The sequence below is a fragment of the Sorghum bicolor genome, chromosome 1, assembly GCF_000003195.3.
Source record: "Sorghum bicolor cultivar BTx623 chromosome 1, Sorghum_bicolor_NCBIv3, whole genome shotgun sequence".
Taxonomy (NCBI): Eukaryota; Viridiplantae; Streptophyta; class Magnoliopsida; order Poales; family Poaceae; genus Sorghum; species Sorghum bicolor.
The window spans coordinates 16,976,572-16,991,888 of NC_012870.2; the positions used below are offsets into that span (position 1 = coordinate 16,976,572).

The 15,317-nt window shown below is 48.9% G+C and overlaps 1 protein-coding gene across 1 annotated transcript; it reads left to right on the top strand.

The window, feature by feature from the left end:
* On the top strand, positions 2,066-15,256 carry LOC8065146 (switch 2). The gene is made up of 8 exons (XM_002464311.2): positions 2,066-2,571; positions 3,936-4,042; positions 4,405-5,323; positions 5,434-5,681; positions 6,506-6,632; positions 6,725-7,000; positions 13,570-13,804; positions 14,545-15,256. The coding sequence occupies exons 1-8, from the start codon at positions 2,170-2,172 to the stop codon at positions 14,895-14,897; spliced, it is 2,667 nt and encodes an 888-aa protein (XP_002464356.1). The 5' UTR covers positions 2,066-2,169; the 3' UTR covers positions 14,898-15,256.

Here is a 15,317-nt window from a genome sequence, read left to right on the forward strand (position 1 = left end):
AAAAAAAATTCTCTAAGAATTGGAGTCATCTAGAAACCACTATTTTCACCTTTTCTCGAGCATATACGGTTTCTCTCACTAGTCTAATTAATTCAATTGTTTGCATGCAGCACCTTTCACTGGCCGAATTAATTTCTCCTCAGCCACTTCGCATGACTCTAAATGACTCCGACAAATGGATGAAGGGAGTACAAGTTTATATAGAGGTGAGAGATAAAAGCAAAAAGTTATTTTATATAATCTTATTTTTATATGTACAATTGGACTCGTATATCATTCTCTTAGATTCTTAGACTACATGGAATAGATAGGTTATTTACTCGTCGCTAATGATTATTCTCTTTTCTACATTTTTATGTTCATGTCAGAATAACTAGCTAAATAGTCAACTGTTGAAAATTTTTAGATTCATTTATGAGAAGAGAAACCTTGTTAGATCCATGTTAAAATTAAAATTAATAATCTCCGTGGGCGGCTACATCGTGATGATCAAACGAGAATCATCATCGTACTCCAAAGTCTAAACTGAAGAGAACACCTTCACCATTGTTCGAGGAGATTTACATTTTTATCATTATTAATAATATAGTTCATTCTAATATCATTCTTAGAATTGTCCTTACATATATACTATTGGAGAAAGAAGAAGGGCATGTTTGGTTGTTAACCATAGTCTACTACAAGATCTACAACTAACTTTAGGCAAGTATGACAAGCCACAAAAGTATGGCTAGTAAATTGGTTATCATATTTTACCATGCCTAAAGTAATATATTCACACTTTTTAACTTTATGATATGTAGAGCCAAAAAGAATCATATCTAAACTTAGTTGTCAACCAAACACCTCTCATCTTGGTAAAACTTGTCTAAGGTAAAGTGTGGTAAACTGTACTCCGTAGTTAGCAACCAAACAACCTCCAAAATCTTACAAGTTTACCAAAAACAGACCTTTTTGTTTATGCGGCGTGCCAAATCAGGGTGCGAGCATAGATACGCACGGTGAAAAGGTTGCCCGTGCCCTACTCCCCTCTCCCCTACAGTTGGGCACCACATGTGGTGTCACTACCACGTGGGACCCACTCGTCAAAATCGTCTTCCACCTTCAGCATCTAGATGTGAAATGGGGTGGCATCGAGATGTGGAGCTCATGGGCATAGCTAGGCACGGCCTCGGTGGGCGCAGGCGTGGCCATGGACACGCGTGGCCCCAACGAGCACACGAACCTAACCATGGCGGGGTGCGTTGTCCAGCTGGTGCAGGGACGTAGAGCAATGTTGCAGCGCTCCAGCAGCATGGGCGCCTCAACGATGCACGGGAGGTTCGCTATGGTCGCATCGAACACCGCGAGTACCGAGCGATGGTGGATGTGGACAAGCTCGACGCTGAAGATGGCCACGTGCATGAGCTAGAGCACGAACTTGCCGCCCACCTTGAGCCCCGCTGTGACCGGCTATGACACAATATGGAAAGCGATGACCGCAACAGCCCTCCATCTTATGTATGGGTAGTTAGGTACCACACCTGATTGACCACTGCCCCTAGTAGAGTTTGAGGAGCGATGAGAACGGGAGGTACTTCGCGAGCTTCACATCTTGCGCGCCAATCCATGGGTGTAGTGGTGTCTTCATGCTTGATAGAAGCGCCCTCATCTAGGTGCTAAAGGTGGAAGACGAATCTGACGAGTGGGTTCTACATAGCAGCGACACTAAATGTGGAACACAACTGTAGGAGAGAGAGAAGAGAAGAGTAGAGAAGGGGCATCTTTGTCTTTTTACCGTGTGTCTCCATGCTAGCATCCTGATCTGGCACGCTACACAAGTAAAAAGATTTATTTTTGGTAAACTGGTAAGATTTCTTCTCTCTCCAATGGTATATATGTAAGGACAATTCTAAGAGCGATATTCACATGAATATTGTCTTGTTTATTTGGCTGATAAGTCGTGATAGAAAATATTATTGATTAATTTATTGTGTGAGAAAAATATTATTGAATGACAAGCTGATTATTCGTCTGATAATCTCCTCTTTTTTTATTAGGTTTTGACCGTTTGTTCTTTGTTGGATCAACCAGAAAACTCTCCTCCCAAACCAAAATTGCCGCCTTCGCTTCGGTGTCCTTCCACGGCAGGGACTCGCCGGACGGCCGGAGCACCACCCGCCTCCGTCCATGTCCCTCAACCGCCTCAAGGAAACCCTCAACGCCTGCTCCTCTTCTTTCTCCCAACCACAGACCCAACCGCGCTCACCGCCGCACCACCCCGCTCTCCTTCCGCGGAGACCCCCAAAGACGTCCCTTTCGCAGCAGCTCCTCCGCCTCGAGGCCGCCGCCTCTTCCTCCTCCTCCTCCTCCTTTTCCTCCAGGCCCGTACAGCTCCCACCCGTCCCCAGGTCCCCGATCCAGAAGCCGCGGGAGGTCGATGAACCGCCGTCGTCAGAGGACGAGGACGAGAGAAAAAGTCGCCCCATTATCCGCCGCTGCCAGCCTCCGCCACCACCGGCCGCCCTCGAGTCCCGCGGGCCATTCGAGCCACTTGTGCTCTCGCTGCCTGGAGAACACCCTGTCGTCCAGGTACCGTACTGCCCCTGCGTCTCCTCGGTGGCAGTAGATTCGTTAGGGCTTGTCTCGCAAGAATCACTTGCCCACGACTAGTTCAGTTTCAGTATTACTAGTACAAAGGGATTTATGGCAACAGGAGTTTGATCATTACAAAGTATTTATGAATATAAACCTGATATAATCACGTTTTTAGTGTAAACTTTTCATATGAATATTATAATCATATGAATATTATAATTAGACTAATTATTGGTCAAAGGCGACAAAGTTTGAATTTTGAAATACATGCACACCTTGTATTTTGGGATGGAGTAAGTAGTGATAAATCCTACTTCTTGGGAGATGAGGGAGAGCGAAAAAATATCGCATAACAGTTTGCCATAGCATATCTTGCTGTTCTTGATGGCCTGCGGTTTGTCTCAGTTAAATAGAAATTGGTAAATGAAGATACATTGCGATAGAGATAGGTCCAGGGGAATTCAAGAACACAATAGTTGATGCCCTGCAGTTTATCTCAGTTAAATACAAGAAGCCAGTAGTTGATGATGAGCTATTGACATGCATTTTACATCATAAGTTGACTTTTACATGTTCCATGGTTGATGGGACGTGTATTATGTGGTTGATGGACTGCTTTCCTTTCATCATCTGACCTTCAGGATTTATGTTGGACCAGATCTCGAGGTCTCTTTGACAATACTATTTTTTACAACGAAGCTAAACTTGATTAATTCTCTGTAGTGAGTGACAACTTGTTTTTTCCTGGGAAAATAGTTGCCCCTTATTTATTTATATGGTTTTGCTGTGTTGCTATTGTTTCTTTCATGGACTCAGTTATTCTACTTTCTTTTTAAGGCTGAGACATTGTTTTTGCTGATAAGTTTTTTCCTAGATTCAAGAAGCATCGTGAATAATTGCAATATTGCATGATCCATTTCTTTGGACTACACCAAAAGCACTAAAAATTTTACTCATGGGCAAAACTCAGACATGGCCAAGGTTTTGGCAAAACAAGGGTGTTCAATAGTGCTCAACCAAAAGTATCAGCTACAAGCATGAAAAGTAAATGTGATTTGCACATGTGCACACCATGCTTTTATAGCATAGAGCTATGTTCTTACATGATTATTGTTTGCAAAACATTATACTTGATTTTGTTTCTTCATTTTCTGTGGATGGTTTTACCATTTTACATCTTTGTCCACTGTGGGATTGTTTTATGTTCAAATTAACACCCCCCAAAAAAAGTCCATCCTGTATTATTTGTAATCATCACACAGAAATGCATTTTTGCTTCTGTCTCTGCGCAAGCCCCTGATCGTTGTAATTATTCATCAGTTTAATTTCTGTACTCTTTTTTTTTTGTCTGGTTGTAGGTGCCCCCATCAATAAATTGTAGGCTACTTGCGCATCAGAGGGACGGTGTGAGATTCTTGTACAATTTGTATAGAAACAATCATGGCGGTATTCTTGGAGATGACATGTGAGGCTTCAAAATTTCAGATGATCATTTTCTTTAAGGAGATCGATGATCCTCATTTCGTTCTTGAAATAACCTTGGATACCAATCAAGAGTCTTCTTTTAGATAAGCACTCATTCAATCATATTAAATGTTGGTGAGGATCCAAATTATTTTAGCAAAGCAATTAGTTTTCTCAATGTAGTTTGTTGTTCTTGGTGCATAATACTAAGTAAGCTCGCCTTATTAAAGGTTAGCATATGCATATATGTACACTGTTGATATAGTGACAATGAACTCATTCCTATACGTAGAAGTTACTGGGCTCTTTGAATCTTACTGCACTTCCTGTTCACCTTTTAACATGATTTCTCTTGTGATTTAGGGGTTTGGGAAAGACCATTCAAACTATTGCTTTTCTATCTTCTGTTATTGGAAAAGGCAATGGCCATGAGCAATCAACAAACAAAGGAAAGAAAATTGGCCCTGTACTCATCCTCTGCCCTACTTCGGTGATTCGGAACTGGGAAAATGAATTTTCTGAGTGGGCAGAATTCTCTGTTGCTGTCTATCATGGTCCAAATCGTGATTTGGTTCTTGGAAAAATTGAAACTCAAGGACTGGAGGTACTCATTACCAGTTTTGACACTTTCAGAATTCATGACAAGATTTTATGTGGTATCTCGTGGGAACTTGTGGTTGTTGATGAGGCACATCGTCTCAAGAATGAAAAATCCAAGTTATATACAGCATGCTTGGGGATAACAACTCAAAAGCGGTTTGGTCTCACAGGGACCATAATGCAAAATAAGATTATGGAATTATTTAATCTATTTGACTGGGTCGTGCCTGGCTGCTTAGGGGATCGAGAACACTTTCGAGCCTATTATGATGAGCCTCTAAAACAGGGTCAGAGGCTAAGTGCTCCTGAGAGATTTGTTCAAGTTGCTGATGCACGCAAGAAGCACCTTGTTTCCGTTCTTAGGAAATTCTTATTGAGAAGAACAAAAGAGGAGACAATTGGACATCTTATGCTTGGGAAGGAGGATAATATTGTTTTCTGCAAAATGAGTGATGTTCAAAAACGTGTTTATAGAAGAATGCTGCAACAACCTGACATACAGATCCTTATTAATAGGGATGTACCCTGTAGCTGTGGAAGTCCTTTACCTCAGGTTGAATGTTGCAAGAGAACTGAACCAGCTGGTGTTATATGGTCTTATCTTCACAGAGACAACCCTGATGAAGGCTGTTCTATATGCCCCTTCTGTCTTGTTCTTCCTTGCCTCGTCAAGCTTCAGCAGGTTTTTCCTATCCTATGTTATTTGGAATGACAGCAGCATCAACAACAAAAACCTGTTCATTATTTTAGACTGTTTTTTTGAAAAATCTGATATCTCTTCCTGTATTGCAGATTAGCAACCATCTGGAGCTGATAAAACCTAATCCAAAGGATGAGCCTGAAAAGCAGAAGAAAGATGCTGAACTTGCAGCTGCTGTCTTCGGTGCAGATATTGACTTAGTTGGTGGTACCGCTAAAAGTGAAAACTTCATGGGTCTCAGTGATGCTGAACATTGTGGAAAGATGCGAGCACTAGAAAGGCTTCTGTCACTGTGGACTCAGCAGGGTGACAAGATTCTTCTTTTCAGTTATTCTGTCAGGTTGTTCATTTATGCACTAACATTTAGCTCATAAGCTGGCAAAGTTATATTGCCATGAACTTTAATCCCATCAGTTCCAATTTATATCGATGTTTAGTCCCACTGTTTTACCATTACCAGTTGCTCTAGTTATTACTTTCATGCCACACTTTAATGTTGTTTACTTCTCAAATTAGGACTGAAAAAGACAGATTGCCAACTATTCTAGTACATGGGTCATGTTCTATCATTCCATAAGTACATCTCTCTTTGACTTTTTTTTTACTAGGAAACATATTTCAGAAGATCTTTTAGGTTTCAGCCACACTTGACCATAAAATGGTAGAATACACAAAAATATATCTGTCCACTGCTGTAAGTGGGTTTTCCATTCTTTTGATTATTATCGATTTTGTAATGGAAAAATTGTTACTTCATATTCCTTAGTAGGCATGCTTTCGTTAGAGCACAAAATCTTATTTATTTAGGTTTTATATCTATGCCAAAAACTGTCTCAATTAGAGTTGTGGTTTAGATTTATGTATGTCTGACTGTGATTTTAGGGTGTGATTGGATGTAAAACTTTCTAACTTGTGGCCCCCATAATATATGTTACCTAACTAGTAGATATTAAAAAAGTTAGTTTTGGTCAAAATATGAGTTGCCCCAATGAATGGTGAAAATTAATTGTAAATAGTGTTGTTGCTATTACCTTCTAAATACACACACTTTAGATATGCTGCTTGTTCTTACATGCAGTAGGGAGGGAGGAGGGAGGGAGGGGGCTCAATAGCATCACTGCATTTGGTTACTTGATGATTTTATTTAGTTCTATTTACATACAGGATGCTTGACATACTAGAGAAGTTTCTCATAAGGAAGGGTTATTGCTTTTCACGCTTTGATGGAACAACTCCCATGAATGCACGCCAATCACTAGTGGATGAGTTCAACAGAAGCCCTAGCAAACAGGTGAATTTTGGCAGATGTGGATTTTTTGTACTTCTACCTAACAATTTTTTTAAGGCCATAGTTGATTTAAGTGGTTAAATTCTTTTATGCAGGTTTTCCTTATATCTACTCGGGCAGGTAATTTAGGTGTAAACCTTGTTAGTGCTAACCGTGTGGTGATATTTGATCCAAGTTGGAATCCTGCCCAAGACTTGCAAGCACAAGACAGATCATTTCGGTATGGACAGAGACGGCATGTCACAGTATTTCGCCTACTTGGTGCTGGTTCACTTGAAGAGCTCATTTATTCACGACAGATATATAAACAGCAGCTTTCCAACATTGCAGTCTCTGGAAAAATAGAGAGACGTTATTTTGAAGGCGTGCAGGTATTCTCTTAGCCATAGAAGTATCTTGATAAGTGTTAGAATTAGGGTTTCATTAATGGGCTTACCCTAAACCAGGGTGGCCATATAATTATGGATACATGGGCCTCATGGGCCTAGCCTCATGGGCCTCATACACATATACTCTAACATCCCCCCGCAGTCTGAACTACCGTCGCAGCGGAGTTTACAGACTGGACACGAAAGAAAAGAAGTACAACACACGAGCCCCCCCACAGACACAACTAGCCACTGGTGATGTTGAGGCTGGTGCGGAACTCGGTGAAGGTCGAGGACGGGAGACCCTTGGTGAAGATGTCGGCGAACTGGGAGGTGGTCGGGACGTGGAGGACCCGAACATCGCCGACAGCGACCCGGTCCCGGACGAAGTGTAGATCAATCTCCACGTGCTTGGTCCTCTGGTGCTGCACAGGGTTGGTGGAGAGGTACACCGCACTGACGTTGTCGCAGTAGACCAGTGCGCTCCGGGAGAGAGGGCTGTGGAGCTCGGCGAGGAGCTGACGGAGCCAGGAAGCCTCGGCCACGCCGTTGGCGACAGCACGGTACTCCGCCTCGGCACTGGAGCGGGAGACGACCGGCTGGCGCTTGGACGACCAAGACACCAGGTTGCCGCCTAAGAAGACGGCGTAGCCAGAGGTGGAGCGGCGGGTGTCCGGGCACCCGGCCCAGTCGGCGTCGGTGTAGACGACGAGCTCGGTGGAGGGCGACCGTCGGTGAAGGAGAAGACCGAGGTCGACTGTGCCGCGGAGGTACCGTAGGATCCGCTTGAGAGCGGTGAGGTGTGGCTCCCTGGGATCATGCATATGAAGGCAGATCTGCTGAACTGCATAGGTGATATCCGGCCGGGTGAAGGTGAGGTACTGAAGTGCCCCGGCAAGACTCCGATATGCAGTAGGATCTGTCACTGGTATACCCTCAGCCTCTGAGATCTTGCCCTGTGTGTCAACTGGAGTGGAGCAGGGCTTGCAGTCAGTCATCCCAGCTCTCTCCAGGATATCAAGAGTGTACTGCCGCTGGTGAAGGAGTAATCCAGCAGGGTGAGGCTGAACAGTGACCCCGAGGAAGTGATGTAGAGCACCCAGATCCTTCATGGCAAACTCCTGCTGAAGAGAGGCGATGATCCGCCGAAGGAGTGACTCAGTGGAGGCTGTGAGGACAATGTCATCAACATAGAGCAGCAGATAAGCAGTCTGAGTCCCATGGTGATAGATGAACAGAGAGGTATCTGACTTGGCCTCCACAAACCCCAGAGTCCGTAGAAAAGCAGCAAACCGATGGTTCCACGCCCGGGGGGCCTGCTTGAGGCCGTAGAGAGACTTGTTGAGCCGACACACCATGTCAGGACAAGCAGAGTCAACAAATCCCGCCGGCTGACTGCAGTAGACTGTCTCAGTAAGAACGCCATGCAGGAAGGCATTCTTGACGTCCAGCTGATGCACGGGCCATCCGCGCGTGAGAGCCAGTGAGAGCACCGTGCGGACGGTGGCCGGCTTCACCACCGGGCTGAAGGTCTCGTCGTAGTCGACACCGGGCCGCTGAGTGAAGCCCCGGAGAACCCAGCGAGCCTTGTACCGCTCAAGGGTGCCGTCAGCCCGGCGCTTGTGGGTCCAAATCCACTTGCCGGTGACGATGTTGGAGCCCGGCGGTCGTGGCACCAGATCCCATGTCTGGTTGGCGAGGAGGGCCGCGTACTCCTCTTCCATCGCGCGGCGCCAGTGAGGGTCCAGCAAGGCCTCGCGCACGGAAGAGGGTACCGGTGAGACCTGCGAGTCCCCGGGCATCGCCGCAAGAGCCCGGGGCTGCAGGGTCCCAGCCGCGTGTCGCGTCACCATCGGGTGAACATGACGCGGGTGTCGGTGAAGGAGCGGTGGGTGGTACACCGGCGTCGCGGCCCGAGTAGCTGGATGCCGCGGCGGCGGGGTCGGTGTCGCCGGCGGAGAAGACGTCGCCGGTGGCGCAGGTGACCCCGGCGGAGAGGGGGCCACCGGCGCCGCCGGAGGCAGCGGCGCCAGCCGGGCACGTCGCTGGTAGACGCGCACCGGCTGGGCGTAACGTGCCGGTGGTGGGGCCGGAGTCGGAGACGCCGGCCCGGGGCCCACGTCGGGAGCACGTCGCTGGTAGACACGCACCGGCTGGGCGAAGCGTACCGGTGGCGAAGGTGCCGACCCGGGACCCGCGTCAGGCGCAGGGGCCGGGCCGGAAGGTGGCACCTCGGGACCCGGGCAGGGTAGAGGCCCCGAGGTGTCACGGGCGACAGGCGACGTAGCAGTACCTGCAGGAAACACCGGAAACGGTGGCTGGACCACCGGGTCAGTAGGAAACACAGAGGAGAGGTCATGCTCCGAGGTGGAAGCAGGAGTGGCAGTGGTGGAAAAGGGGAAGATCGACTCGTCGAACACCACATGGCGAGATATGAGGACTCGACGAGAGGTAAGGTCGTAGCATCGGTACCCCTTGTGATCCGGGGAGTACCCAAGGAAGACACAGAGAGTCGAACGGGGTGCCAGCTTATGAGGAGCGGTGGCGGTGGTGTTGGGATAACACGCACACCCAAAGACTCGAAGGTGATCATAGCGAGGAGGGGTACCAAAGAGAGCGTGGTGAGGTGTGGGAGCTGGACAAGCAGCGGAAGGAAGGCGGTTAAGGAGGTAAGTGGAGGTGTGCAAGCTCTCGGCCCAGAAGCGAGCAGGAAGAGAGGCCTGGAGCAGGAGAGTGCGCACGGTGTCGTTGGTGGTGCGAATCATGCGCTCAGCCTTGCCGTTTTGAGAGGATGTATACGGGCAAGACATGCGCAACTGGACACCGTGAGAGAGAAAGAAGGCACGGGAGGCGGAGTTGTCGAACTCCCGACCATTGTCACACTGGATAGCCTTGATAGGGAGGCCAAACTGAGTGGACACCCAAGCGAAAAAGTGGACAAGCGCGGGGAAAGCATCAGACTTTGCACGTAAAGGAAAAGTCCAGGAATAATGAGAATACTCATCCACCACCACAAGATAGTACTTGTATCCAGAAATACTGATGACAGGAGAGGTCCATAAGTCACAATGTACAAGGTCAAAAATGCGGGCCGCATGAGAAGAAGAACTAGAAAAAGGAAGACGAACATGTCGGCCCAGTTGGCACGCATGACACAAATGCTCATCGTGAGCCCGAGTACATCGAATATCGGAACTACGACTAAGCTGCATCAAAGCATCACGTCCAGGATGGCCGAGACGCCGGTGCCAAGTAGTGGAGGTGGTGGTGGCGAAGGCAGCTGACAAAACCGGCGAAGGAGGCGAGGCAGATGCCGGAAAGCGAAGAGTGTAAAGGGGCCCCGTGCTGTCACATCGGAGCAGAGGACGCCGGGAAGCCAAATCCTTCACAGTAAGACCAGAAGAGTCAAACTCGACAGAACAAGAATTGTCAGCTGTAAAACGACGAATAGAAAGAAGATTGTGAACCATAGAAGGAGCAACAAGAACATCAGGAAGACGAAAGGAACCATGGGGGCCGGCAGCACCCACAGAGGTGACAGGAAGACAAGACCCATTAGCGACCATAATGGACGAAGGGAGAGATGGAGAAGGAGGGCGAACAGAAGAAAGTATACCGGGGTTAGGAGTGGTGTGGTAAGTAGCCCCAGAGTCGGCGACCCACTCCGGCCCGACTGGGGGTGTCAGGGCCATGGTGCTGAAGGAGTGCGCCAAGGCCGCCTGGTCCCAGCCAGCAGACCCGGGCAAGGTCGCCGGTGGAGTAGCCCACGAGTGCGCGGGGAACGGGGCCGCCCACGGGGTCACTGAGGGGAACCCCGGGGGAGCACCCGCAAGCATGGCCGCCGGCGGGCGAGGCTCGCCACCGGAAGCCTGGAACGGCCACATGGAGATGCGCCCTGACCATGGGTTGTTGTAGGATGGCCAGGGTGCACCCCGTGGAGGTGGCAGCGTCGTCGTGTTGCCCCCACGACCTGCTCCACGTCCCCCACCACGACGACGGCGGCCGCCCCGACCCCCCCCACCCCCGCTCGGCCCGGGGGGAAGGGGACCAAGAAGAGACGACTGTGGTGGGGTGGCGGGACGGGGCGGAGTGGCAGCGAGAGCAGTCGAGGAGGAGGACGAGGACCCCGAAGCGGAGGTGGACCCAGGCTGTAGGCCCTGAGTAAGCTCCTCCATGACAAGGTCGTCACGGACCTGCAGGAAGGTGGGGAAGGGCCGCTGCCTGGTGATCCACGTCCGGAGGTAGGAGTACCGGTCACTGAGCCCGCGGAGAACGTTGAGGACCAAGATGCGGTCCTCCACGGGCCAGCCGAGGTCGCCGAGGGAGTCCGCCATACCCTTCATCTGGCGGCAGTACTCGCTGACGGAGAGGTCTCCCTGGACGAAGGTGCGGAAGCTCGCGTCGAGCCGCAGAGCCCGGGCTTCGGCGTTGCCCAGGAACTGGCCCTCGAGCGCCAGCCAGGCCCCGCGAGCGCTCGGGGTGTTGCGGACGAGGTCGTGGAGATCCAGGGAGATCGTCCCCAGAATCCAGGAGAGGACGACGCTGTCGAGGCGAAGCCACGAGGGGGTCGGGACCGCCCCCGCGGCGTCGAGGAGGACGTGGTCGTCGAGGGCGTAGCGGCGGAGGGTGAGGAGGACCAAGTCCCTCCAGCGAGCGTAGGAGGGCGACTCGGGCTCGAGGACGACCGGGACGAGGAGGCGTATGTTCTGGACGCCCCCTGCCTGGTAGTGGAGCTGCACCACGTGGGGGTCGGTCGGATCGTGCCAGACGACCGGAGCTGATGCCGAGGACGTGGTCCCGACGTCAGGCGAGGCCGGAAGGCCGAGGAACTGCTCCGCGTCGGCAATCTGGCGGGCCAAGGCGTCGGCCGCGTCACGCTCGCGCTCCCAAGCGAGAGCGGCCTCACGCACGCGGGCCCGGCCCTCCGCAGCTGCAGCACGAGCAGTGGCGAGAGCGGCGAGGAGGGTGGAGTCCGGACGATGCATCACGGGCGGCGGAGGCGGTGCAGGGAAGGGAGCCGTGCCCACGGCAGGAAGCCCCCTGGACAGGGCGCCCCCGGCTGTGAGGAGTGTCCTGGGCAGAGTCTCCATGTCCAGGGGCATGCCAAGCCCTGCAGCAATGGCGGCAGCAGCTCCCCGGGCGTAGGCTGCTGCGCTCGAGCCGTCGTCTGCTGCAGGCGCGCGCTCCCCTCGCGCCGCACGCGCTGCAGCCGCGAGCGCTGCCGTGTCCGCGAGCGCTGGAGCATCCGGGCGCACGTCTGCGTCCGCGCGTGCTGCGTCCGCGCCCGCGCGCGCCTCTGCCGCCGCACGCGCCGCTGCGTCCGCGCCCGCGCGCGCCTCTGCCGCCGCACGCGCCGCGGCTTCCGCGGCAGCCGCCGGCTCCGCGCTCGCGACGGCCGCCAGGAGGAGAGGAGGGCGGGTCGCGGCCGGCAGGGGAGGTCGGGCGGCGGCGGCGGCGGCTTGGGCCCAAGTCGGGTAGGGCAGCGCCGGGAATTGCTGGAAATAGGGAGGAGGAGGAGAGGGAGGAGGGTCCCGGCCTGCCATGGCGGCGGCGGCGGCGCCCAGGCAGCTGGCCGGCCGGCGGCGGCGGCTGCTGGCCTGGAGGCGGCTGGGAAGGGGAGGAGGAGGAAAACCTAGGCTGATACCATGTTAGAATTAGGGTTTCATTAATGGGCTTACCCTAAACCAGGGTGGCCATATAATTATGGATACATGGGCCTCATGGGCCTAGCCTCATGGGCCTCATACACATATACTCTAACAATAAGATTGAATGGAGGACATAAATTGTTTTCCACGAGGCATTTGTATTGATACAAGTTGAGCTGGCTTGGAACAAAAGATGTTGAGGATGGGGTTTATTTACTCAATATTCTTGGATAGGCGTAGTCACAAATTAGAATTTTTGTCCATTCTATGTGGCACGTAGCTTTACATTCTGCTACGACTGTGTTTGCCCAAGTTAACTACTCTTGGTTCAGTTCCATAAACATTTTCTCTGCTTTCCAAACAAAGGTCTAACTGTGTAAGAGAGATGTGTTTCTTTCATTTTCTTATCTTCAGAGATGTGTTAGGATTGAGACGTTTGATAAGGACTTCATACATTCAGAAATGTTACAAATTTACTGTCTTCTGACTGTTATACACCTGCTTTTTGGGCCCAAGACCCAATCAGGATGTTAAGTGTTTGGGAATTCATACATTGATGCAAAATACCTGGGTGTATTGTTACAAGGAAGTGACATTGTGTAATCCACAAAATAACATTATGCATAATTGTTGTTAGATGGCATTTGAGAAAAACCAAACATGTCACCACCCAACGATCTTCCTATGCATTTTTTTAACACATCAGCATATGTTAGTTTGAGAATTTCAGTTTGGGCTATTTTAGCTGTTGCAGGTGTGATAGACTAGGTGCAATCACAACTGCACAATAGTTTAATTCAGATTGGCCTTTTGGTACTAAGTTAACAGCTTACTGACTAGATACCTGGTATCTGCTTTGGGTATCTAATTTGGATAATTCTGTTTTTTTTTGTTGATACCTGATAACTTATAAGTCTGATTTAGGATGACAAGAAATTTCAAGGTGAGCTCTTTGGGATCTGCAATCTTTTCCGTGACTTGTCCGATAAGCTTTTTACTAGTGAGATTATTGAGATGCATGGAGAACATGGCAAGAGTAGTGCAACAGAAGCAACAGGGATAAGAGAAATAGTCGATACTGATTTATTTGGTTCACAAGAGAATAGGAAGTCTTCCACAACAACAACAGATACGGATAATGAGAAATTGGTTGATTTTGGTATGCTCTTTCTCTGAAAAATTACTTTATGTTTACCATAAATATACTCATAAAAGGTTCATGGACCAAATGGCGAAGGTTTAGTCATTACTGTGGCTGTTAGCTTCAAAGTCTGATACAGAAACTAGTTATTCATTTTAGATGCAATCTAGACATTCGGAGATCCTTGCTCAAAAGTTTTTGAAATACTGCACCATTCTGTTCTTTTATGGTGTTTATCTGTAGCTAGTATTCAAGGCTATCGTTTCCTAGTCTTGGGATATTTTGAGCTTATTCAATCACAGTCCTTCATAAATTCAGAGTTGCTTGCTTTTTTCGTGAACGCGCCTTAGTATGTCTTATTATTCAGACTCAGATAGCTTGCATTTTCTACACTAAAATATAGACTGCTTAAAAGTTGAATTATTATGTTATTTTACACGTTTTTGGAATATCAAGCTATTCTTCTGTAGCCTGAAACTGAACAGCTGTTTATGGATCCACTATAAATATAGTGATTCTCTTTGCTGAAAAGTAAAAACCTGGCATAAAATTTTTTCACCCTTCGACACCTGGGTGTATTATCTAGTAGCTATTTGTATTATGCTCATGATTTTGAGAATAGTTATGTTTATGTGTAATTGTAAAAGTTCATATGAGATTATTAATTGAGAATAGCCTGGTAGGGTGACTTCTTTAACCTCTCTTCCCTCTCACTGATCCATTTTATTTTGAAGTAATAAATTTGGTCTGTTCAACAGGGATAGTTTATGCCCACCGCAACGAGGATGTTGTGAACTCTCGAACAAACGAAAGAGAGAAGGGTGGAACAGACAAGACTCTTCAGAGCTCCTTAGAGGAGCTGCACAGTAAGAATGAAACAAAGCACACTGTCATGGAAAAATCTTATTCACTGGAGGAGAAAAGAAAAGTGGCAAGATCTTATTCGCTGGAGCAGAAAAGGAAAGAGTTTAGCCGTATCGCATCCTTCATGGGTATGGATGACCTTGAATTTAGCAAGTGGTTGCTATCAGCCTCACCACACCAGCGGTCCGAAGTGCTGCAGAACTACAAGAGGAAAAAGAAGCGGAAGTGTGAGAAAAAACAGAAATGATGATGCAGGCCCTCGGAGCTACCGCAGAGCTTGACATATAGTAGTTAGCTTGTGTAGTTATGACAAGGAATGGTAGTCAAATTGAGCCGTGGCGCCGATCAGTAGGTATGTCTGCAGCCCCGCTTGATTTTGACACTTATGGGTGCAAACTGAGCTCAGGAAAGCCTTGGCCACTTTCACTAGCTCTTTTCGGTCAGGTGAAATCTAGTCTGTATTGTGGCTGTTAGTTCCTGCTCAGCTGTCTGAGCCTTTGTGTAGCGAATCTTATCATGGAGGTGGCTTGCAATGTTACCGTGATCTGTACTAATCATTTGGATACCGTAGTCTTCTATATATGAAGTTTTTTTCTTCGAAACATACATAGGCATACAGCCATGGAAGTATATCTGCTGCTTGTCGCAAAAAAAAAAAAAAAAAAAA